Below are 26,610 nucleotides of genomic sequence, written 5' to 3' on the forward strand. Positions count from 1 at the left end.
GTATTAAATTTATACTATAGAGTGAAATTTATTTGTATTTATTTTTTAAAATTAATTCTCACTTAGAAACTTTCACCATATTGAAATTACCTTTTCTTATTCGATAACGAATAATTTAAATAAAAGAGAGAAAAAAAATTACTAAACACATCTTTCAATTTTTTTCAAAAGGCAACGTAAACACTTGTTTCATAATCCATTCAAGAACTGGGAATGAAAAAATGATAAAAGGAAAAGAGAAATAGAAAACAAAAACGTTACGAAAAAGATGGTTGAATTCATTTATCGGCATGGCAACATCCACCTCAAAGCCATTGTGTCAGCCTCATGTCACAAGGATAAATACTTTTATACACTAAAATTCTATTCAATGAGAGTTTAACATTGGCTCCTCATAATAATAATAACAACTAAGAATCCAAGCTTTGAAGTTTGAAGCCATACCATACCTAAGATATAGAAGTTAGAGGCTGTTCATCTAAATCCACCCTTGATTCAACCCTCCTGATTCTTCTTCCTCTTCAATTTCTCTTATGCTCTTAACTACTTCTGCCACTTTATTTGATATACATTCTGTGTGCGTTTCCAACTCCTTCAAAATTGCTTTCAACTGTTCTTCATATGCAGCACATTTCCTCTTACATTTCTGTCTCTCGTTGTACAACTCCACCGACAACTCTCGAATCCTCTTGTCCTTCTCGTCCTGCAAAAACACGACCCAATGCCCAGTGCCAACGAATCAACAACACTAATGAATTGATCGAGACATCAAGATTTTAACAAGAATACCAGCTATGAAAAGAAAATGAAACATTATAGCCATTCAAACTGCAATGGCTGAATGCTAATCCAATGTTTCAACTGCATTCAGATAAACATACTTGATCCTAGCAGGGAAAGAGGGAAACACAATTTGAAAGCACATTTAAGAAAATTAATAAAGATTTGGGTGGAGAATGCAGTATGAACAATGTCAAACTATTGCAAAAACAGGGGAATGGATCAGAGATGGTTTCTTGGCAACATCAAGTAAGGAAGACATGGCTAAAGTCAAAACTTCCGATTTCAACTACCGATGGACGACGGTTATACTAAATAACACCTGGAATAAAGTTGAAGGGAAAAGAACACAAACTATAATGTAAATGATTTGTTCTTCATCATGCAGTTGTAATAGCCTTGACCAAAACTAAACTTCATCATGCAGTTGTAGTATGAACTAAGAAGTATGTGTAAAGACATTGGCTTAAAAGAGAGTGGCCCTTCTAGACTAAAGTTTGAGCAACAATTATCAACCTAAAAAAGTTTATTCTAGAATTGGCTGAAGATTCATCAACAAAGAGTTAGATGTTTGAGTAATTTTCTGATGCAAACTGATGAATGAAGCTTAATAACAAGCCGGGACATCGTCCTTAGTAATACACACGGGGAGAAACGTACCTCGCCGAGCAAGTTTTTTCCAGATCCTCGCCATGGAACTTTACTAGGACTCAACAACAGATGATTATGATCTTTAACAAACTTTGTGACAGCCCACTTCCCTCCATCCCTTAAAGCTAATCTTATCATGGCTTGACATCCCTCTCGCGTAATCGGTGGCGCGGGAAGTATCCGGTCTTTCCTGCACACATACTTCTTAGCACGAAATCCTTCTTTCGAACACACAAAATCCTGACCAATCACCTGATTGTTTACGCGGGAACGACGGTTATGATGTATGCGAACTGTGAATCCAATGCGTCTACCATAATTAACATAGAATTCTCTAGCTTCATCTCTAGAACCGAACTCCATACCTATGTATGGCTCTACTCCATCCACAGGAAAATCTACAACAGATTGCTCCGCTACCTTATCATCCTCACGCAAGCAAAAGTTCAAGTTCTTATGAATATCATCTATGCTCCCACCTTTTTCATAGATTTCAGCCTGAATATCAACGTCACTTTCATCTGAATCAAATGTGTGATTCGATTCACAGTCCATTACTCTCCTACAGGAGGAACAATCAAAGGAAACTATATAACTAAACGCTTCAGATCCAGAAATACCAAATGCCACAGTGTTCTAACTCAATAACCCAGCAAAAATTCAAAAAAATTTCCAAGGCATTATGCTACCACCGGAAGGAACCAACATATTCCACCCAACCACAGATGCACATTGCCCAAGAGAGGACTGGCGAAGAGGTAAAATACAAGAGAAATGAGGATAAAGCATGAAAAGACACAAAACTGAATCATCAATCATGTTCCGCCGAAGGCCATGGAGGAATTAGACTCGAATAATTACTTCCTCACGCCCGTTATGAAGATGGGGAACATTTTATGTCCGCAGAAAGTAGGGCATTCTGTAGAAAAACAAACAAAACCAAGAGAAAAAGGCTGACGAGGAGAGAATCAATGAAGTCACTCACCGGGAAACAGAGAAGGGGGAAGAGGAAAGAAACCCTAGATCAGGGGGCGGATGACGGAGAAGGGGGAGTGGGGGAATCTCCAAGCTTTCCGGCCATGGATGCCGGCGGTCCGGGGGAATAAGGTCGCCGGCGGGAGCGGTGGATAGCCGCCGGGAAGAGAAGTGAATAGGGACAGTGAAGAGTGAATTTGGTGGTTGTGTTCTGTGTCAGTTTGGGGCCAAGGACAGAGGCGTGTGCCCACACTTTTACGTACAACTGAATCCTCAGACTCCATTTTTATTTAAAATTTTTTCTTTTTCAAGTGTAATTTTAAATTACGTCTATTTTTTTCCTGGGAAGAGTGAATTTTCTTCGCTTCTATTTTTTCATTTTTTATAAAAAATTGAATTACCCGGCCCTAATATTCATATAATAAAACAATATTTTTATTTATATTTCGGAATAAGTATTTTGTAACTAACTGAGTGAGAATCGTAAAAATATGTATATTGTTTTTAATAATGAGTAGTCAATTTTTTTTAATGGTAGTGAGGACAATATTGACCAAATATTTTACTTTTGATAATTTTCTTAAAAAAGGGAAAACAAGAAAAAATAGTTAGTTGAAAACATTTAGATTTTTTAAGAAAATTGAAAAGAAGAAACAATATTAGAGCCCAATAAAAATTTGTTATTTCTTATTCCCGTTTCTAATTTGTTCCAACCTAGACAAACATTTTGTTTTATCATCTTTGAATCTTTGGGCTTTGGGGTCATGCAATTATTTATTTATTTTTATTAAAAAAGAGAAACGTAACGTTATCAAACGGGCATTCACGTTCCCGTTTCTTGTTTTTATTTACGCTTTTTTAATAATAAAAAAAAATATAATTCAATGGCCTCTAACACCCATACATGCAAGAATGATAAATCAAGATGAAATTGGAATATAATAAACAAGAAACTTGTTTTTGTTGTTTCAAAAATCTCTATACAATTTTGAAAATGTTTATTAAAAATAGAAACAATAGACATAAATAGTTGTCAAATACTTATATTTCTCAATAAAATTCGAGCAAGAAACAAAAACGAAAACTTTACCAAACCAGCCTAAACTTTCCATATTATGCTAACATGTTTTCGAGCTTTCAATTTTATGTCTAACCAATTTTCGGCCTATTCGATATTTTTTTAAATTAATTAATATATTAGACATAAAATTGAATTTATGTTTAATAAATCTGTGAATTTTAAAAATTTTCAAATAGGTGAGGATCTATTAGATGCAAAATCACCCCACTTTGTGTACTCAACAAAATAAAAGATATTAGATACAACATCAAAAGTTTAGAGATTTGTTAGATGCAAAATTGAAAATTTAAAGACCTATTAGACACTCCCGACGACTTCTTGAGAGTATGGATGGCTAGCATCGGTTCGACAGGCAGAATTCAAGTCCTGTCTTCGCAGAATCTTCACCACAGATACCAGAAGCCCATTAGAGTACCCCATCCATTCGAGGTTAATTGGGCAGGGGCTAGGTTGACCGCGTTAAGAAAAAGATGGGCAAAAAGGATGTAAAGGCAACCTAACATCGTACTCAAACATTTGGGGGTAGAAACTAACGCACCCTAACAGAGGTTTGTCGATTGTCTCACCCGCCGTAGGGATTCTCAATCCAATGTCGTTTGGGATCGACTAATTGTACCTAAGGATCCCTAGTAACTCTTCAGGGCAGTTGGAATATGAAAAATCGGAGCAATCACAGCTATTGTCCGACGATTCACTACGTTTATTCTGGTGGGGTTTTCGACTTTTTTGCTGGAGGATTCTCTAAGGGAACTTGAGAAGTTGAAGCCCTATGGGAAAATGTCGTTTGGGATCGACTAATTGTACCTAAGGATCCCTAGTAACTCTTCAGGGCAGTTGGAATATGAAAAATCGGAGCAATCACAGCTATTGTCCGGCGATTCACTACGTTTATTCCGGTGGGGTTTTCGACTTTTTTGCTGGAGGATTCTCTAAGGGAACTTGAGAAGTTGAAGCCCTATGGGAACTAGCGTTGAATGATTTAGTCCTAGCCATCTACGAAACTTAGAGAGCTAGGGCGAAATTGAAACAAACGCGAGGGTAACCAAACGTAAAGTAAGGGTGAAAGAAACGCCTAACCTCGTGAGTTTGCGACAATTGAAGTCTCCAGCAATGGGAATCTCAGAGCGATTTACAAGCACTGATTTCCCTTGTTCATAAGGGTAAAAATAAGCCAAATGGGTGTTGTTTTCTAACGTTTTAAACTCGAAAATCGTATTTTAAGCTTGGTTTAGTGTCCAAACCTTTCATTTTAAGTTATCTTAGGTTATACATGCACATAGGACGTTTTTACATCATTTAGAGTTGATTTCTAATGGAAATTACAATTTTGTGCAGAAAAATTCCAAGCTAGGCGCCTGACGCCTTCCCCAATCCTGAGATTGCCCTTAATGTAAAACGCACATTTTTGTGTGATTTGAAGCCTCCCGAAGCTCTGCCACGTGTCTTCCATGCATTGTTGTCAATTCAACAACTAACCAACCAAAAGGTGTTTGAAATAGATGGCTTTCAACCTCCTAACCACCCTGAAGTCCCTATAAATTCAACAGCTCATTCTCTTCATTCATCATCCCAGAGTGATCATTTTAGCTTTAGACATTCCCTCTCAGCTTATTTACATTTTCTCTTCAAGCTTTTGAGTTGTTATTGTTTTAAACCTTGCTTATTTCTAGTTCACCCTTTATTTCAAGTTTGTGAGTCTTGAGTTGTAAGCTTTAATATTGTTTAATTAAAATTCCAGCAAGTTCTTTGTTACTCTTCTCTCTCTCTCTTTCTCATTACGAAGTTGTAATCACTCAACCTTGAGGAATCGACCGAGTATTGCTCCCCAATCTTGAAAGAGAACGGGTTAGGGTCATTCGGGTTACAACTCCAACATTTCCAGCTTGTTTTAATTCTACTCATCTTTTAATCATGTCTTTTACTTTCATTAATGTTCAATTGTGTTTTTCCTTTATTATCATAAGGTAAATTTATTTTTCCCAAGCCCGGTTATGGATAGTTAGCTAAAGTTTTTAAAATCCAACAAGGCAAAAGGCGTTTTTCTCCTCTTTTATCACTTAAAGTTGTTTCCATAAGTTAAAACTTGATTTGGCCAATGAATGTTTTAACCAAGCATCAATACTGAAAGGGTTGATACGTTTTCACAACTTTACTAATTTAACTTTAGAGAGAAATACTTTAGACATAAAGATTTCGCTCGGGTAGCCTAGACATAGGACCTCGACCTAAGGTTACGGTTGATTTTTGTTAAATTAAGTTGTTTTTCCTAATAGACATATTAGGAATGGACTTATACCTTCAAAATCACTTATACATAAGAAGATGGCGAAATAAAACTGAAGAAAATTTATGAGAGGCGCCTGGCGCCTAGTTGGAAAAAGTTTGCATATTTTTAGCTAATTTGAAGTAACTAGGCTGAGTTCATTGCATTGAGTCTTTAAATATCAAAATCAACATTATCCTTGTCATTTTTTACCCCAAAATCAATTACAAAGTCACTTATCAACCATCATTTTCATTAAAAAGACTTCATTTGTCCCTGAGGATCGATATTCGAAATACTCGTTCCGTTTTACTACTTGTGACAGGTGTACACTTGCGCTCTATCATTTATTGTCATTCCAAAATCCCGAACAAGTTTTTGTCAAGCGAAATTTGTATTGAACCATTATAAACATTTGATAGGAGGCGGTATCAGCTTCGAAGGAAGGGGAAAAATAAGTTCGGCTCTGCACTTTGCAGTCCGACGTTAAACGCTGCTTCAAGAAAATTCAAATGAGCCCTTAGAATTTTCTCAAAGTAGGGGGCTATTGTTTAACCATCAATTCCCAAGGGCCATGTCACTCGATTTCGATCCAAATGACACGAGGGTCAGATAATGGTCGAACTAAACACCTAGCCGAGCTGGACATCAAGTTAAACGGTTTACTCCTCTTTTTACGCCATGACAGCCAAACCGCTCCCCCACTCAACGTGTAGTTTTCCTATTTTCATGGAAAAGAAACCGCATAATTCAAATAAAGAGCCAAGCTCCCCAACAGTCATTTGGCCACTATCCATCTATAAATACCCCATGGTTAAATGAAGACAGTAGGAAAACTAATGACTACACTTTCTAATTAATTTATCTGGCACAGAGACTAACTGGATCGGAGTGCTAACTTGTTTTTGGAGGTTAGATTCCCCGAGTGTTCTCAAGAATTTATTGTGACTACCGATCATTTTTTTGGTAAGTACATTAATTATAATTTAAAATAAGGTATAACTTTTTTAAAATTAATTTAGAGAACGAAGAGACAAAGCTACACGTATTTCAATTCTTTATATTCTAACTTTTCACATTATTAAATAATAAAAATAATTAAAACTTTTGAAATTTACTTATTGATTATAATTAAAAATAACTACAACTTTTTAAAATTGATTTATCGGGATAAAGAGGAAAAAAAAAAACTTTACCTATTTCAACTCTTTATACTCTAACTTTTTGTATTATTAAATAATAAAAAAAATATAGTATACAATAGCTAATTAATCCTTCATTTTTACTCAATAATTATTTTTTTAGTACAACATGTGGGAATGGGGGACCGAACAACCTTTCAATAGAAGATATATACCAATTACTGTTGAGGTATGTTCACTTTGACATTTTTACTCAATAATTAACACCTTGTTTCATGATTTGATAATTTATGAATAGGGATGGAATTTAGATGATGGAAGAAATTAATGAAATAATTAAGATAGATAAATATATATATATATATATTTTTTAGAAAGGTGAAATTCCTAAAATTGGAGAGAAAATATTTAGAGATATAATAAGAAAAAGAGACGAGATAAAGAAGAAATGGTGTAGTGGGACTAGAAAGAGAGTGTGGTTGGAATTTTAAGAGATTTGGAGGGAGAGGAGTGGATGGAATTCAAGAGAGGGAGTTGAATCATAAAATTGCTATTAAATTAGTAGAGAAAAATATCAAAAAGTAAATGGTAAAATAGAGAGATAAACATTAAAAGTAAATGGCAAAATAGACAGACGAAATTTCTCCTTATTGTGTCTTTTATATATAGTAAAGATGTATGACACGTGAGGCTGAAATTAAATTTTAATTTCAATATGATATAAATTAGAATAATAAATTGAATGGAATAATGAGGAATGAAGTTGAGAAATAAATATTCAATTTTTTAAAAATTTAATTCAATTAAACTCAAAATGACTTACCAAATTTTGGGTGTGCAAGTTGAAAACAAAACAAAAAATAATTTTAGATTAAATTTGATTATTTAATTTTTAGAAATGATAAAGTAGCTACTAAATTAGGTGTGAAAGTAGAAAAAATAAATTCTTTTTAGATCTAAATTATTAAAAAAGTATATTGATGGCTACCATGGTATGGTGTGAAAATAAAAATAAAAAATTCAAAAGAATGATTATAAATAAAAAATAAAATAAGAAGATTCGCCCTCTTGGTTTTTTCTACCGTCTCTCTTTCTCGCTATCACTCTCGTTCTCGGTCTCTCCCTGCTTCTCGCTCTTGCTCTCTGCTTTTCCACTTTCTCTCCTTGTTTCTTGCTCGCTCCCCGCTCTCCCACTTTCTCTCGCTTACTCTCTTTCTCGCTCACCCTCTTAAAAAAATATAGGTAAGAAATTTTCTCTCTCATCCACACCAGTTAAGAGGGAATCTGAGCAAGATGGATATGAGCGTGGGTTTACGGGATCCGTCGCCGAAGAAGGAACTCACAGATTTTGAGCTTGGGTAAGTTGGGTAAGTTGTCGGAAAGGGCAAAGTCGGTTGCGGGTGAAGACACCACTGCATATAACCGCAACAATGACCGTCCTTGCTTCGAACCGCCGCTAGTCACCTACGAAAGAGGGATTTTGCTGGAAGAAGATTTGAGGAATCCATTTGAAAATATAGGGAGAAACGGAGGGAGAAGAAGAATGGAAAATATTCAAGGAGAGAAAGAGAGAATAAAAAGAAAATAATAATGGTAAAGTGTGATTTAAATAAGTAATTTCCCCTAAAATGTGACACCAGAAGATAGAAAACTTATATTTTGAAAGTTGGCAAAAAAGAAAAAAAAATCATTCACCCAAAAAGGGGTCATTCCTACCGTTCCATGTTAATTTTAATTTATTATACTCGTCATATGTTAATTTTAATGAGTTATAATAAATGGGGGAGGAAGGAAATAAATGACACTTTAAATTTAATTTATTATGACACTTTTAAGATTTTAATTTAATATATAATTAATTAATGGTTGATTTTTTTTTAAGTACAATCAATATCAATGTAGGACGAGGGGATTGAACTTTCAACCGCTAAGAAAATAGTAAAGTGCTTTAACCGTTGAGTCGAGTTCGTGTTGACAATTAATAGTTGATTATTAACGGTAAGCAACATGCTAATTTGTAAGCTAATGTAATAGAAATTGTCTACAGTGGGTCTAATAATAGATGGTATTTCATGAATATTCCTTATTTAATTATTTACAAATCTAGATCTCAATATTTGAATTACAAATTTCTGGTTCTTGTCATAAATTAATACCAATAGTTTTCTCAAAAAATAATAATAAAAATAATAAAAATACCAATAGTTACATTTATTATACAATTTTTAATATAATTCTTTCCTTATACATACGTAATTGATTACCATCAATGTTATATTTGTTTTTCTTACTACTAGATGTGGGATGTGAAATTGAACTCATAATCTCTTGATTGAATATGTATACCAATTACCGCTGAACTAGAGTCGCTTTGACATATTTGTTAATTAATATAGAATATTTAATATTAAAGGTTATATCTTTTATTTAAATGTAGTTTTTTTATTTGAATGGGATATATTTAATATCCATTCAAAATTTTCTCATTATACGGGTGTATTCAAAATTTTCTCAAACTTTCCCTAAATTCAAACGTTTTTCTTAATATTGTGGGCAACGATTATTAAAGAATTTTCCAATTTTTCTTCAATTTCAAACGTTTTTCCTAATATTACGGGTGCGACTTTTTCATCTTTTCCAACGACTCATTAATTTTTCTGACGTATTTATTAAGTATTGTTGTATATATCTTCTATTATGATATATACTTCTTTAAAAGTCGAATAAGTAGTACTTCTTTTTCAAAATCTTTTTCATCCCAGGAACATTATATAATATATACCATTTAATATGCTCTACTGTATGATAAATATATATACGTCCAATGTTATATATAAAAATATTAAGTTATATAATATACATCTTAAAGTAGATGTGCCGTATAATCCAAAATATACTTCATATACCGATATGGAACATATACCCAATATATACTCTGTAACAACACAACATCCCTCCCCTTGTCGGTGACGATCTCTGACGACCACACCATCCCGATGGCCCATCAAACCACAAACATTAGCGACCAAGGAACCTCATTGACAATGCACGATGACGTGACAAAGAGATTCAACGACTCAGATGTGCGACTATTTCTTCCTTTGGCGACCCTGCAGCAAAGGCGGCGAAACCAAAGACGACCACAAACGGCGATCTGCAGCAACTTGCGACGCCCGAACCAAATTTGCAACCTCCGACGACACTCCATGAATAACAGCCCACGTCGACATGGCTCTCTTACGGTGATGCATCTTCTCAACAATGCAACCCCAGCAGTGCGACACCACAATTGCTGTGGCTGGCGATGATCTTCTTTGTAGCGGCTCACCTTGCGACTAACGTCTAGACCTCTGACAATCTAATATGTAACCTCGAGCTCAGATTTTCTAGAGAGGGGTGAGATGGAGGGAGGGAGAGAAATAGAGAGAGAGGTATGTGGGTTTCCACTAAGAAAGGTAAAGAGATTAAAGTTTCAACAATTTGGGGGTAAAAAACACCACGTATAGGAAGTTGATTAAAATTTGGTGGTTTGGTTTTTTGTAAATTGTTTATTATAAGTATTGGAGGTTTTAGACATTTAGGTAATTAGGTATCTTAAAATGGTCTAATTGTATAATCACCTGTAAATATAATTAAAAAAAATACTTGATATTCTTAATTAAATTATAATTCTAAAATATATACATATGTAAATATAATTAAAAAAATACTTGATATTCTTAATTAAATTCTAATTCTAAAATATATACATATACATACACACATATATATATATAATTAAAAGGCAATCATACTTGTTGAGGGTAAAAATCAAGCAGCACGCGTGTCCACCTCAGAGGAGGGACGAGACCACATACAGTACATATCATATGGGGACGCTATTGAGCAGGATGCGTATCCTCCCGTAGAAGGGTGCAAGACCACACACGGTTACATGTCGTGCAAATTGGCAGTAGGAGACACGCATTTCCAGTACGAGTGGCGCATCTCTCAATTGCAAGCGACAAGCCTTAGAGCTGCAGGAGTAGCACCACCTGCCAGCTATCGGATCGTACACCCTCGACAGTCACAATACCACATAGCACGCTCCTGCCACCTCTAACCGTCGTTCTTCCTGGTCAGTCGTCCGAGGCTGCATAAGGAAGGACCCACACCTTTGTCAAGTAAGTGAAAAACTTGTCACTCACACTTAAGGTATCTTTTTCCTACTTTGATTACATACTTGACCGTCGGAGTGTTTTAGGCGAGACACCGCACCGACATTGAGTTCTTTGTTGCAGGTCTTTCAGTTCTTAGGCGAACCTACCCCGAAATTTGCCGTCAACAATATACAACTATTCATATTCTAACCTTTTTAAATGATGTTTTGTGATTAAAATTAAATACATTTTTCAAATAGTTAAACTCTTAAAATGTCAAAACTCTTTGATCAATTAAATATAATACAATAATTTTGAATTTATCTATATAAAAAAAACTTTTCATATATAATTTTTCTTTTTTTTTTTTTTGAAAAACAAAATAGTACCACTTCATTGATAATAATTATTATTATAAAAAAAACATGGGTTACAATGGAAAAGTTAGCCCAAATTTGACTAGGCAACCAAATAGGAGGGTCATTAGCCCAACAAAGAGTTTCTAAAAAATTGATGGCTTGGCGTGCTAGATCATGAGCAGTTTCATTTAGATCTTAATTGTGTAGTCGAGGGTCACAATACAATAAGTGATTTTTTTAAAAAAATCACCCTTCAACTATTTAAAAATCAATTTATAGTGATTTTAAGTTTTTCTAAAATTAATTTTCTAATTTGTCAAACATGATCCATGTAAATGTAATGAGTTTGATAATGACAAAAGTGATTGTCATGTCAAAATCACTCTTAAATAGAGAGATGATAAAAAAATCCGTAGGACACGATCCCTATAGGTACCTGATCCAATCAGATCTGGGAATCCCTAGTTTGACCTGAGACGGGTCAAACCGAGGATCCCAATCGGGCGAAGACGGGGAGGATTCCCCGCCCTATTTAATATTTTATTACTTTTTCTATTTTTTATGTAATAATATTAATATATATTAATTTTATAAATACTTTTTAATTTTTTTTAAAAAAAAAAACTCAAACTAACATCCCATCTAACCACTTTTTGTTCGCTGTAATAACAAAAATTAATTGAAAAATTAAAAAGTCTCCGCCCCCAAAATTTCGGAGACAGGGTGGGGATGAGGACAAAAATCCCCAACGAGTAGGGATGGGGATGGCCCCGACGCCACCTCGACCCGATGCCATCCCTACTCTAAAACACACCCTAATTCCCATAATATCAATTTTTTCATATCACCGAGTGATCTCTTCTATTAAAACTACATAGGAGAGAAAATCTCAATTTTTCCTCTCTAAAATCTGCACTAGAATCAGATCCAATTCAGAACCATACCGACAATCAGACTCAGTAATGCTCCATCCAAATTAAAAGTAAAAGTAAGTCTGAACAACAAACGCCAAATTTATAATTCATAGAATGGAAGTTTCAAGATCAACACTAAGTAGAACAGACACGCCGACACGAATATAGTTCAATTAATCAATACATCACTTACATTCCTAAAAGTCGGGTTGGGATCAGAGCTTGGCAAAAACAGGGTTGCGTTTATGAACATGGGCGGAGACTGCCTCTTTGATATCATCTGAGAACAGCGTTGCTGAGTTCCAAGTGGCCACATAATCCAAGGCTTGTTCCACGCTCAGGTCCCTGCTCTTTAGTAACACTGCCTTCGTTCCCACCACAGCCAGGGGAGATTTTGATGCTATTTCTGCTATTTCACCACTCATTAATTTCTTCTCGATTTTTCTAAAATTAATTCTCTCTTTTTTAATAGGACCAAATAAAGACGTTTTGGACTAAAATAATATTTAAATTTTAAATTTCTCCTTAAATAAATTATATAGGAAAGTTAGAGTAAGTCCATCCTTTTACCTAAAATCAATGTCAAGCTAACATGGGTGACCAGAAAAATTAATGGGACATGTGGACAAAAATACATTTAAATCCATTTTTTGGGTCCAGCTAATGGTTCACGTCCATATTTAACAAAATAGACTTATTAGAAAAGAGTCAAAATTTAAAAAGAAAACTAACAATGTAATTACAACTTTTTAAATTTTAAATATTAAATAGACACAAACTTCAGGATTATATATAATTTAACCTAAATATATATTACAGATTCAATAAGTTACCAATTTGTTTTTTAAAACTTTCGATTTAATCATATAAATTGGTTTAAAATTTTCAATTTGGTCATTATGATTGGGTTAAATTTAGATATAACTATAGAGGACAATGATTGAGATTTGACAAAAACTATAGAACCAAATTAAAATTTTTAGAATCATAAAGATTAAATTAAGGTCAAGTCCAAACCATAAGAGTCAGTTTAAATTTGTAATTTAATTAACACTAAATTTACAAAATGATCCTAATTCTTTAGTTAATTTTCAATTTTGTCTTTAACCTTTTAATTTCTCGACGTTGATTTCATAAAAAAAAAGTGTTAAAATTTGTGATATACTATAAATTATTATCTTATTAATATATGTGGACACGTGAAATAAAAAATTAAAAAAATATTAACAATAGTTTAAGATATTGGAAAATACATAACCAGGATTGGAAATGACAAAAATAAGAAAAAGAGAAAAAAAAATTACCTTCAGCAATTTTGGTCACTCCATTGTCGAGATCCTCCTTGGAAGCGAACGATTTAGAAACGAGGCCCAATTCCTTAGCCTCCAGGCCCGAAAAGTTCCGGCCGGTCAACGCCAATTCCGCCGCCCTCCCGTACCCGACGATCGCCGGCAGCCTCTGCAGAGTCCCAAGATCGGCGGCGATCCCCAAATTAACCTCCTTCACCGAGAAATACGCCTCCGCCGTGCAGTACCTTACATCACAGGCGGTGACGATATCAACCCCTCCGCCGATGCACGCGCCGTGGATGCTCGCAATCACCGGCTTCCGGCACTTCTCGATCGCCGAGATCGCGTCCTGCATCGCGATGATCTCCCGCCGGAGCTGCTCGCCGGCGCGGCCGCGGTCGCCGGACTGAAATTTCTGGAAAATGGATGCGAGGGATTTGAGATCGATTCCGGCGCAGAAATTTTTGCCGGATCCGGAGAGGACGATGACGCGAGCGTCGGGGTTTTGGTCGAGAGAAGAGAGGGCTCGACGGAATTCGGAGAGTAGGTCGGTGGTGAAGGCATTGTGGTGGGAGGGGCGGTGGAGGCGGAGGTGGAACACGGCGGAGCTTCGATTCTGACGGACGATTTTTACGAATTTGTAGCCTTCGCCTTCCATAGCTCCGGCGACGGACTGTGGATGAAATGTTTTAGAGGTAAAAAAGAAAATAGCATAAATTATATATATATATCTTTTTTTTCTTTTTTAAAAGTAAATAAAAATATATTGTTGTGGCCGTGGCATGTGGGAAGGAAAAAATATCTAGACTTAAGCCAAGAGAGGCAGGTTTTGTGCCACCCCACGTGGTTCCTTGAAAACTGGTATTTAATAGTAAAATATTTAGATACTGATGCAAAAATTAGATGACTAAAAAAAATTGGTCAACTCATCCCGACGTGCGAAATAAAAATTTTATAAATTGAGTTAGTTTTACTGTTCACTAAAATAAGTTTGAGTTCAATCCGAACTTATTATTAATATAAAAATTATTTTTTTTAGTACATGTAGGATGAGAGATTGAACTCATAATCTCTTGATTGGAGATACATGTCACTTATTACTGAGTCATACTCATTTTGATATTAATATAAAAATTATTTATTTTAATCACCATAAAAATTATATTTAGTTATATTTTAATTTTATTTCGTTCAATAACTCTTAATGAATTAAACTATTGCTTTTAAAAACAATTCTTTAAAGTTTTTTTTGCACCACATAAATAAACATGGACTTGTCGATCTTGATTTTAATGTTAGACAAAAAATAAATAAATGTTTAAGATATTATCATTCACTTTTTTTTTCGTTATAAGAATAATATGAATCAACTTAACTCAAATATTTCATGGTTGGGTTGAGTTTATTATTTGATAAAAGTTGTTTAGGTTGAATAAATTTTATAACCCAAACAAATGGGTTTAATCTATAAATTACTTCAACCCAAAAACATGGATTTTTTTAAAAAATAATAAGTTAATTTTTATAAAGATGGGTTATCTTCATAAGTTAGCAACCAAGTATTTCCTCATTTAATATATATCTATTTTATTTTAGTTTAAATACTATTTTGGTCTTTACTTTCAATATTTTTGTTTAGTGGTTCTTGGACTCTCAATTTTTGTTATTTAAATCTATGTGATCGAAACATCTGTTTTTTTATCATTCTACATTAAACAAGTATCGTTTTGGTTCCTTTGTTTTCTTTTTTATCATGTTTTTTTTATTACAATTTCAACGTAATGCTATGCTGAATAAATTTCTTAAAATGTAGTTATAATGTTGTACTCAATAAATTATGTTAAAGTTTTGCAAAAATGACTAAAACAATAACTTTCCAAAAGTATAGAAATCAAAATGAATGTTTTGAAATATGAGGACTAAAATGACAAAAATATAAAGTATAAATACCAAAATAATATTTTGGAAATACAAATACCGAAATAAATCAAAACTAAAAGTATGAGATCAAAATAGTATTTAAATATTTTAATTCCATGAATTTCAAGGTCTATTTTACTATCTAAATTACTTTTCAAAATATAAATTTTGGTCTCTAAATTTTTGTTTTATTTTAGGCTCTAAGTTTTCAAAAGGTTCATCTCATTCTTAAAAGATACAATTAATTTTTTCATTTATCTCTATTTTATTTTTTTTTAGTACAATATGTAGGGGCGAGAATTTGAAATCACGACTTTTTGGCCATAAATAGATACCTAAACCAATTGAGTAATGTTTAAGTTGGCGAGGATGAATATTGGGTGAGTTGATATTAGATGCAAAAATAGCAAAACTAAAATTTCGCTTTTAGAAAAGATGAGAGACTGAAATATATACTTTATAGTCTTGTAGAGAAATGAGCATAGTACATTGTTAATGACGTTTACTCCTTCCTTTGAGATGAGTGGTTCAAACCTCCATACTCTCATTTAGTTCTAAGATGACTTAATGCATTGTATGAGTTAGAGATTTTTTATTTCATTATTGTGCTTATTCAGATTATTTTATGCCAATCTGACTCTATTTAGGTACATGTTATCAAAATATCGATGAATATTATGGAATCATACAAATAAAATTAAAAGAAAAATCATAAAAATATATATAATCATAAAAAATATATAACATGATAAAGAAGCATTTGACCCGTTTCATCAAGTTAACCATTCTTCTTTCTTTTTCTTTTTTTCTTTTGAAGTAACAATTCTTGTTATATATCTTATCAACGTTTTTGAAAAATGTAAGAAAAATGTCAGGAAAAATGAAAAAGGTCCTACCGGGAGTCGAACCCAGGTCGCTGGATTCAAAGTCCAGAGTGCTAACCACTACACCATAGAACCACTTGATGAACAATGACAGAATTTTGTATTATACAAATATAAAATAAAAAAAGTGAAAATGAAATCTTTTTATTTTTTGTATAAAGGAAATCAAGTTAATTAATGCGACCAATGACCACTTAAATTATAAAGTGAGACCGACTTATATTTAATTCTCAAAATGATCACATGTCAAGGTTTTGTTTTTTCCCACAAAGTTTTCACTCATAAAGTTCTCATGGCCTAAAAATAAGCTAAGGTCGTTTAAAGGTTGAATTGCCTATAGGGATACTATTTTTCAAATATATATACTAGTATATTATATTGGTGAAATAATGTTGGTAGAAATTTACCTTATATTTCATTAAAAAATTATGAAACTTTTGACATTTAAACTCAACTAAAGCTCTATAATTAATTATAATTAAAGATATAATATTTTAAAGAAGTAAAATGAAAAAAATTTCCACATTCAACCTTTTTAAATTTCATACATTCATTTAAATCTTAATTTATTTAAATTTAATCTCTCAAACATTATATTTTACTTAATAAAAATAAGACTGACCTTTTTTTTTAATTTATAGCAGGATGAATTTATATTTTTTTTTTGAAAAATAGATACTCATAATTTAAAAGTTATGCCCAAATTGACAATTTTTCAAAAATAATGTAAGTAATAAACCATTTTAAAAATTAGGATAGTGAAATCGCACCTGGTAAAATGTAGTCAATAGTAACGATTTTAGTGAAAATGCAGCCATTATTTGTGATGTCTAGACGATAATGCAACTTCAATTTGACGTGACTTTTCAAACGTGAATTTCTATCTAATATATACGTTTTCTTTACATCCAATCTCAAAATCTTCATGTGTAATGGCTGGCTAGTGCATATTGTTGCCCAGTTGCTTTAGTTAAAATTCATGCCCCAGCATTCTTTTAACCTTTTTTATTTTAATTTACTTATTATAAAATATCTCAATTTCAATTAGTATTATTTAAAATAAATTTTTTTATCCAACATTTCAATTTCTTTATTATAACAATGTATCAATTAGTATTCTTTAAAATAATTTTCTTCTCCAATATTTTAAATGTCAATTTATTTGTTATAAAAATATCTCAATTCAAATTAGAATTCTTTCAAATAACTTTCTTCTAACATATAATTATTATCCTACTGTTTTTAATCTAAAATAAATATGTATCTCTTTAATCTAATTGTTGCCCTAAATTTTGAACCTAAAATATACTTGTTTCTATATTTTTTCTAAAAATATATTTTTTATATAAAAAGAAAAATATGATTCCATGATACAAACGTAATTAGACATATTTTTGTAAGGAAAAAAAAAGATTATTTTGACATATAACAGTTTAAATTTTTAATTTAAATAAAAATATTTTTCTCTAAAAAAATATTTAAAAATCAAAATAGGCTGACATTGAGATTCAATCACAAGATAATAAAAATAATTAGGCTAAAGCAGAACTCAACAATAAAAATAGATGTAAATAAGAAAAATAAACAAAAGTATGTTTTAAAAAAATTTAAGCATCACTAGAAAATATATTTAAAATTTTAAAAAAATAACCAAAAAAATTTTTAAGTTGAAGAAAAATAAACAAAAAGATACTTAAAAAAAAAGAAACAAAAACGTAAGAATAACAATATATTTAAAAGAAAATATAAAAATAACAATAAAAATATATTTAAAATAAAATGCCCAATCTATTACTGTCAAGACACAAGGTCAAAGGAAGGAGAAAATCACTATGCCAATTAACAATGTATTAAACTTTATGTTCAGGCACGGTTCCAGATGATACGAGACCTTAGGTAAAATTTTGATTGAGAAATTTTATTGTAAAAAATATTATCTAAAATTTATTTTTCTTAATTTTGGAGATACAAAATCATGTATTAAATTTTGATAACCTAAGTTCGTACAATATGCCATTTAATTTTTATTGTGACAAAATCGACCTTAAATACGATTTCATTAATTTTAATTTTGAAAAGCTTCTTTTAGTGGAAGCAACTGTTTATTTAATAATATCCTATAAGTAATATATGCCTTTGGAAAAGTGTTTACTTTTTTTTTATATATAATTTAATATTTTAACGGGACAATCAATTTGATCTTGTAAGACCTCTCTTAATATTTTTAATTCAAAAAATAAATCTAAACCGCTAATGTCAGAAAATGTATCATGTTAATGTATTTTCAATATGAATACAATATGCTTTCAGATTATCATCGTCTTATTGACTTAAAAATTTTCATAATATATTTTTAAGTGAAGAAATTGTTGGATCTATAATATAGTAAAAGTAATCAATTTTAAAAGAATCTTGTGGTGATCGTGTTTCTTCAATATCAATATTCTCATCAAATTGTTTTTTTTTCTTCTTTTTTCACAAAATATTGATTGTATTTACACATCATTTGCAATTTTCTTAGCTCAAATCATACTAGTGAATTTATTTTCTCTATATTTCCTCTCTATTTTTTTTTCATGATTGGATACTTCATTTCCAACAGTCATATCATCATCTACTATTTTTCTTTGATATCTTATTTGTCTATACCTATCATTTCTTTTATTAGATTAACATTTTTATATTACGTTTACTTCCAATAACAAATTTATCGAGAGCAAATTCAATAAGTTTTTCTACTCTTCTTTTCTTCTTAAGCTTTTTATTTTCAGATTCATATTTTGCATATTGATGTTCTAAGTAATCAAATCTAAACAAATCTTAGATATTAGGTTTTGAGCGATCAACAATATGAAATCATTTATATATAAAAAATAATAATAAAAGAATTTGAACGAAACACCTAAAAAAAGTAAAATAATTTGGAAAAAAAAAACGTGAAACTTTGAAATAAGAAGTTTCGATTTCTACTCTAGGTATTTTCTCTACCCCTTCTTACCTTGAAAAAGCAGGGGCACTTTGCGTCCTTGAACCGATAACCATCTTTCGGTTAACCTAGTCCCCTCCGTCCCTCGGGACCAACAAGGGGTAGTACATGAATATTCACCTGTTGTCCATCGACTACACCTTTCGGCCTTATCTTAGGCCCTGACTCACCCTCCGTGGACAATACTTGCAGAGGAACCCTTAGATTTTCGGGGCATTGGATTCTCACCAATGTTTGTGTTACTCAAGCCGACATTCTCGCTTCCACTTCGTCCACCACCACTCGCGCGGGTGCTTCCCTCTAAGGCGGAACGCTCCACTACCGATGCATATTTACATCCCACAGCTTCGACAGATCGCTTAGCTCCGTTCATCTTTGGCGCAAGAGTGCTCGATCAGTGAGCTGCAATTGATAATCTTGTGTGACCACACAGAAGATCAAGATGAAAATTTAAGGTTTTAGAGAGATTAAGAGTGGAAGAAGGGGAGAGTTCTGATAGGAAGAGGGGAGAGTTTAAATTTAAATTAGTAAAACTAAGTAATATATTTATAAAATTTTTTTAGAGAAGTTAGAAAGTTTTGGTGGTGAAAAAAATAAATAAAATAAAGAAATAGCGAAGGTCTCCATTCTCCCATGTAAACTTGAGAGAATTTCGAGGACCCTGTACTAATGAGTTTATATTTTTAAGAAAATTTGAAAGGAATATGAATAAAAAGATTAAGGCTAACCAATTTGAAAGATAAGGTTTTTTTTATTAGTGTGTATTTTCAATATTAAAAAAAATTATGAAAAGTAATAAGTATATTCTTTTATATTTTTAAATTTAATTTATAATTAACAACAAAATTAAATAGATATCAATATTATATTATCTGAAAAATATGAGGCCTTCCTAGGATGGGGTTGTCTCGCTCGCCTATAGCTTAAGCCGGCCTTGTTTAGGTTTACTTTAATTTATTTAATGCAAACTTAAAAGCTATATTGCTTCGTATTTATCGTGAGTGATTTTTTACTTTGATTGATATCTTATCCATTTTTGTCGATAGTTTGAATGTCTAACTTAATTTTATAATTTTTTTATTTAAATTATATTTATTTTGTTATTATTTTTAAATCTCCATTATTTTTGTAATTTGTTTTCAAAATTACACTATTCTTAAAATTTTAACCCCTTGATATTCTAAAAGAAAAAACAATAAATAAGTATCTTAACATACCATTGTCTCTCGTTCTAAATATCTGTCGACACGTCGACATTTTCATCGACATATTTACGATTTTTAAAATTTTCAAATTTTTACAAAAACATCCATCGACATCGACATTTTATCGATATTTTCATGAAATTGATAATTTGACATTTCCATCAACATCAACATAACATTTAAAACCTTGCTCTCACGTAGATTTTATATTTTTGCACGGGTTGTGTGATGATGATTTAAAGTATAACAACTTACTTTTTTCTTATTTGCAATAATAAATAATTATCACATATTACATTGGAAAAAAAATCAACAAGAGAATGTAAAAAGTGTTGAAATTTAATAACATTGTTTTTCTAAAAATTGTCTTCTTTATTAAACTTCTCCGGCTTTTTATTCTCATCCTTTTACATAAATTGACGAAAACTAAATTAATAACATTCAATCTATCATTAAAAATATAATGAGTATTATATTATTTAAATAGTATACTTTATCTTTTAATTTAATTATTTGGATAATATCTAATCTTTTTTTAGTACAAAGATAATATCTAATCTTCAAATCTAAAGAAAGTCAAAAGCCATAAATTTTATTAAGATAAACAAGTCACGTATGCGTTGTTGATTTATTCATCTAAATTAAAACTTCTAACCTTCCAAACTTCTAACTTCTAATAATAAAGAGTTACAAAATTTTTAAAATTTTATAATTAAATATATTAAAAATAACTCATAATTCTTATAGAATTAAGGAGACAAAACTTTACGTATTCTAACTTTTTATACATTTTATTAAAGATAAACTCTTTATATTTTAACTTTTGGCATTTTTAAACCATAGAAATAGAAGTAATTACGTTACTCAATAATTAACTTCCTATTTTTTATGATTCAATAATTCAAGAAGATTTGTATAAAAAAATTATAATAATTCAAGAACATTAAATTTGAGAGAAAATTAATGAGACAGAATATTGGAGAGAGAGAGTTTGTTGGAGGGGATGTGGATGGGTGGTACGAGAGAGTGATAAGACAAAATTATCATGAACGAGATAAAAGAAAAAGTTTATAATAAATGGGCAAAATTGATATAAAAAAATTATTGTTTCATATATATTATAGATATAAATTTTACCTTTCAATTGATATACAAATACTTACCATACATATATTAATTAAAATGGTACTTGAATATATCAACTTTAAGATTATTTCAAATAATCAGTCTGCCTTTCTCTTCGGTAGGGTGATCACGGATAATAGAATGATTCGCCATGAACGTATCCACATGATGAGGAAGAAGTGGAAGGAGAAGGAGGATCTCACAGCTCTCAAACTTGATATGAGCAAGGCATATGATAGAGTGAAATGGGGTTTCTTGAGACTTATAATGCTGAAATTAGGGTTTCATGTGAGGTGGATAGAAATCATAATGGATTGCATTAGCCCCCATCCTTCTCGGTTCTAATGAATGGAGAGACCAAATGTTTCTTTTAGCCTCGTAGAGGTCTCCAATAGGGAGATTCCCTATTTCATATCTATTTCTCATTTGTGCATAGGGGCTTTGGGTGCTTATCCATCATGCTCATTCTATTGGTCAGATTTCAGGTATAACAATATCTCCTAACTGTCATAGTATATTTCATATCCTTTTTGCGGATGATAGTCTGGTTTTCTGCAAGGCTAAAATTACAGATATGCTATCAAACTTCTTCTTCTTGACTATGAGAAAGCTTTTGGGCAAAAGATAAATTTTGATAAGTCTGTTCTATGGTTTTCACCGCGATGATTTTCAGAATTATTTGCAGTCTATAGTGGGTATGAAACTAATCCAAAGCTTGGAGGATAATTTAGGGCTTCCTTCAAACCTCTCTCGCAACAAATGTAGGGACTTTAAATCCATCGAGGATAGGGTGTGGCATGATGTCCAAGGTTGGAAAAAGAGGTTTTTCTCTAGAGGAGGAAAAGAAGTGCTGATTAGAAGTGTTGCTTAAGCCATCCCATCGTATGCCATGAGATGCTTTAGACTCCCAAAGTCTTTTTCTCGGAAATGGCTCAAGCAATGGCTCGGTTCTAGTGGGGATCCACAGACTCTATAGAAGAATAATCCATTAGGCTAGTTGGGATAAAATGTGCAGGCCGAAAGAATTTGGTGGTTTAGATTTTTAGGACCTTGAAATGTTCAATAAAGCTCTGCTAGCAAAGTAGTTGTGAAGACTTCTTAAAAATCCTCACCTACTAGTCTCAAATTTTATTAGAGGCCTATATGCCACGGAAGAGCATCTACTTGACGCTAAGGCGGGCCCTAATTCTTCGTATATTTGGCAGGTCTAGTGTGGAGCAGGGGGCTTTTTATGAAAGGTTTTGGGAAGGTGGTCGGTGATGGATCCATGATTGATTTCTTTAAAGACCCTTGGATTCCTCGTGAGACCACATTTAAGACTATATTTCAACAGGGAAGATTTGGTGAACAGGTCTTGCAGATTGCTAGCATTCCTATAACTGGGTTTGGAGGCTCGGACATGTGAATTTAGCATTATCAGAGGCATGAGATTTACACTGTTAAGAGTGGTTATAAGCTTGAAATGTGAGATCATATCCTTACTAATAGCCCTAACGATGACTACAGGGAGAGGTGGTAGAAAGAGTTTTGGAAAATAGTTCTCCTGGCAAAGATTAAGATGTTCCTTTGGAAAGTAGTACAAAATAATATTCCAGCGATGGTTAATTTGAGGAACATGGGCATGGATGTCTCATCAATATGTCCTATATACGATTCTAAGGATGAATATATTGATCATGCTCTGGTGGGATGTAAAAGAAATACAGAAATATGGGGATTGCTCTTACCTGAAGTGGTCCAGAAATATAGAAATCAGTTCAATGGAAGTTTTGTAGATCGATGGTCGGTGCTGATGGATTCTCTCTCTCCAAAGGACTTAACTCTCTCGTTGGTATTATTTGCTGGCCATTATGGAATGATCGCAACTCCCTCAGATTCAATAAGAGAATTTGTGTGAAAGTTTTGTGGATTTGTGGATTATCTAGATGAATTTCTAAGGAATAACTACAAATAAAATGGGAAGGTTAAAAACCACCTACCTCATGATCGAATTTGGAACCTTCCCTCAAGCGGCTTTGTGAAGATCAATTCGAACGCTGTCTGTGGCCAAATTGAAGGAAGATCTGGAGTTGGGGCTTTGATTTGGGATGAGAACAATACTATTCAGGCGGCTCTTTTCTCGTCCCATCCTCTCCTTAACCCGATTTTGGTAGAAATTTTGGCGATTCGAGAGAGGCTTCGTCTGGCTTCTCGGATGGGGTTCCCCAAAGTTGTGGCGGAGTCGGATTCACTGGAAGCTGTTAACCTGATCACCAGTGAGGAAGTTATTCACAACGAGTTGGCGTCCTAGGTTGTTGATATTCGGTTGTTGGCGGATTCTTTTCAAGAAATTCATTTTCATCATGTTCTTCGTGAGGGAAATGAGCCTACGCATGCCCTTACCAAAGCCTCTTTGTGTCAGATCTGTTCTTCACTTCTTTTGTCTGTTTTTCCCATCTGGTGATAACTCTCCAAATATAAAGTTATGTAGGTATAATGTTGGTATAAATTAGCTAAAGATAGCATCCCTTGCACCCTTAGACACTGTTTTTGTGCTAAAAATATCATAAACACTAGCTTTCTACATTGTAGTATTGTCAATTGCAATTAAGCTAATTTTGGTGCACTTTGCTACAGCTTTGACGATGCTACAACATCGATCCAAATTCAGAAAGCAACAGAAAACGACAAGCTGATAGTGAAAGGACTGCCCAACGGGATTTACCATAGTAATTGGAGGTTTTAACCAAAAGTGAGAGCTGGGTCCCCCAAGGTCCGTCTTATTGCCCTAATATCTGAAGAGGTTATAAATACAAACAAGAGGAGAAGCCTCTCGAGACACACACATCAAGAAACATTTTCCTTGTTCATCCTTGGAATGAATCCATCCTCACTCCAAGAAACTCTCTCTAAGAACCGTTGGAGAAAGCAAAAAGAAGAAGTAGACAGATTCCTGTTGGCAGTGGATTATGGGACCTTACCCTCCATCAAATGGTAACCTCTACATCTTGTTGGTAGTGGATTATGTTTCTAAATGGGTGGAAGCAATAGCTTGTGTAACATGCGATGCGAAAACAGTTTTGAAGTTCCTACACAAGAACATATTCAACAAATCTGGAACCCCAAGGGCAGTCATAAGTGACGAGGGGTCCCATTTTGTTAACAAAGCCAAGAGTTCCTTGTTGGCTAAATACAACATCAAGCATAAGGTGTCCACCGCATACCACCCTCAGACGAACGAGCAAGCAGAGGTATCAAATAAAGAAATTAAGGGGATTTTGGAAAAGGTAGTGCATATCAGTAGAAAAGATTGGTCTTACAAGTTAGACAATGCATTGTGGGCATATAGGACTGCCTACAAGACTCCGATAGGAACATCCTCTTATCAGCTAGTCATAGGGAAGGCATGTCATCTTCCACTTGAGCTGGAACAGAAGGCATTTTGGGCTGTGAAGAGGTTGAATATGGATCTAGCAGCAGCAGGAGAATCGATAAAATTTTAGCTACTAGAGTTGGATGAATTCAGAAAAGAAGCTTACGAGAACGAAAAGGTTTACAAGGAAAAGACTAAAGTGTAGCATGATAGAAGAATAAAACCAAGAACATTTGAGGAGGGATAGAAAGTATTGTTATTCAATTCAAGGCTGAAGTTGTTTCCTAGAAAGTTGAAATCAAGGTGGTTAGGACCATTCACAGTGGTGAAGGTATATCCTTATGGAGCTATAACCGTCAAAGAAGATGACACGGGAAGGGAACTCACAGTGAATGAACAAAGATTGAAGCACTACTGGGGAGGAGAAGTGGTGAGGAAGATGGATTCCTACCAGCTGAGGTCAACATAAAGGGTTACCAAGACAGAATAAAAGGGGAAGAATCCTTTATGTCTTCTCTCTTTGTAGTTTAATTCTTGTTAATTCAGTTTAAATTTCTTAATGTTAGAAGGAAAATTTTAATTAGAAGTATTTCTTGTGTTTTGTTTGATTTTTGTTTCAGGCGAGGGAAAGACTCTACCAGTTCATTGCTATAATTACTAAAGTAGAGTTGAGGGAAGTTGAGAAAGTGTGGTCAACCTCGTCGTTGCTAGAGCATAAATCAGGGATATGAAAAATACAGATGGAATTAAAAAAGGGGAAAATAGTTAAGGAAAGAGAAAAGCAATTAGTGCCTACAGTAGAAAATCTATTAGAAAAGAAATCGTGGGTCAGAAGTTTTAAAACTAAATTATTTTGGACATTCCTCCCCTACATTTTCTTTTTAAAAAGAAAAGCAGGACGATTTTCTAGGAAAGGTAAAAAGGGAGGTGAAAATTTAAAAAAAAAAAACAAAAAAGGAGAAAAGGCAATCAAAAGGGTTAGTTGGCCATCTTTCTGCGCATTAATGAGGACTAGGCTGCCGAGTCTATTTAAGAAAATATGAAGGAGGAGATGATTATCAGAAAAGCTCGGAACCCTAATTTTGTGCTAGCACCCTTCCCCTCCCTTCCTTTTCCTTCGCCTCTCTCTGTTTAGTCGCTTTCCCTTAACCCTAGGTTCCCTGCAGCATTGACAAACCGTCAGCCTCGTCATCCCGGCATGCCTCGAGTTAAAGCAAAAGCAAAAAAAGGTAAGAAAACCATCCCCCCAAGAGCTGACACAGTCTCCTTCGTCGGAAAAGTCGCCAGAGCCAGTTCCAGCGAAAACCCCACCCCAACCCAACTCGTTACCCGAAAACACTGCCCCAGAAAGAGAAATCTCTTCCCCGCCTAAAAAGAAACCCGCTTCTAAGAGAGGAAGGAAAGCTGCAAAGGGAAAGAAGCAGCCGCCTGCTCCACCAGAAGAAGAAGAGCAGCTGGTTCAAGACAGCCAAACCGAAGCAGCCGGTCAAAATGCTGAGCACGAAAAAGTACAGCCGGCAGAAACAGAGGCAGAAAGAGGACCAG

At 33.3% G+C, this 26,610-nt stretch overlaps 2 protein-coding genes and 1 non-coding gene across 4 annotated transcripts; all 3 read right to left on the bottom strand.

Moving 5' to 3' along the window:
* Positions 1–257: 257 nt before the first annotated feature.
* On the bottom strand, positions 258–2,651 carry LOC111014639 (uncharacterized). 2 transcript variants are annotated; one of them, XM_022289429.2, is made up of 3 exons: positions 2,417–2,651; positions 1,441–1,993; positions 258–703 (listed from the first exon to the last, which is right to left on the bottom strand). In XM_022289429.2, the coding sequence occupies exons 2-3, from the start codon at positions 1,984–1,986 to the stop codon at positions 479–481; spliced, it is 771 nt and encodes a 256-aa protein (XP_022145121.1). In that variant the 5' UTR covers positions 1,987–1,993; positions 2,417–2,651; the 3' UTR covers positions 258–478. The 2 variants fall into 2 exon arrangements, with proteins under 2 accessions (XP_022145121.1, XP_022145122.1); XM_022289430.2 differs by having other exon boundaries at positions 1,441–2,651.
* Positions 2,652–12,346: 9,695 nt separating this feature from the next.
* DCI1 (delta(3,5),delta(2,4)-dienoyl-CoA isomerase 1) lies at positions 12,347–14,304 on the bottom strand. The gene is made up of 2 exons (XM_022289484.2): positions 13,609–14,304; positions 12,347–12,710 (listed from the first exon to the last, which is right to left on the bottom strand). The coding sequence occupies exons 1-2, from the start codon at positions 14,249–14,251 to the stop codon at positions 12,520–12,522; spliced, it is 834 nt and encodes a 277-aa protein (XP_022145176.2). The 5' UTR covers positions 14,252–14,304; the 3' UTR covers positions 12,347–12,519.
* A 2,096-nt stretch (positions 14,305–16,400) lies between these two features.
* Positions 16,401–16,472, bottom strand: TRNAQ-UUG (transfer RNA glutamine (anticodon UUG)). Its single transcript has one exon. It is a non-coding gene; the product is annotated as a tRNA-Gln (tRNA).
* Between the last annotated feature and the right edge of the window lie 10,138 nt (positions 16,473–26,610).

Source organism: Momordica charantia (genome assembly GCF_013281855.1).
Source record: "Momordica charantia cultivar OHB3-1 chromosome 5 unlocalized genomic scaffold, Mcharantia_2.0 BLBB01000005.1, whole genome shotgun sequence".
Classification (NCBI taxonomy): domain Eukaryota; kingdom Viridiplantae; phylum Streptophyta; class Magnoliopsida; order Cucurbitales; family Cucurbitaceae; genus Momordica; species Momordica charantia.

Bases quoted from the DNA above. Each gene is read 5' to 3' on its own strand.
- LOC111014639 (XM_022289429.2), bottom strand. From the start codon at position 1,986: ATGGACTGTGAATCGAATCACACATTTGATTCAGATGAAAGTGACGTT. The intron at 704-1,440 runs GTACGTTTCTCC...GTGTTTTTGCAG, and splicing joins GAAAAAACTTGCTCGGCGAG to GACGAGAAGGACAAGAGGAT.
- DCI1 (XM_022289484.2), bottom strand. From the start codon at position 14,251: ATGGAAGGCGAAGGCTACAAATTCGTAAAAATCGTCCGTCAGAATCGA. The intron at 12,711-13,608 runs GTAATTTTTTTT...GTGAAATAGCAG, and splicing joins AGTGACCAAAATTGCTGAAG to AAATAGCATCAAAATCTCCC.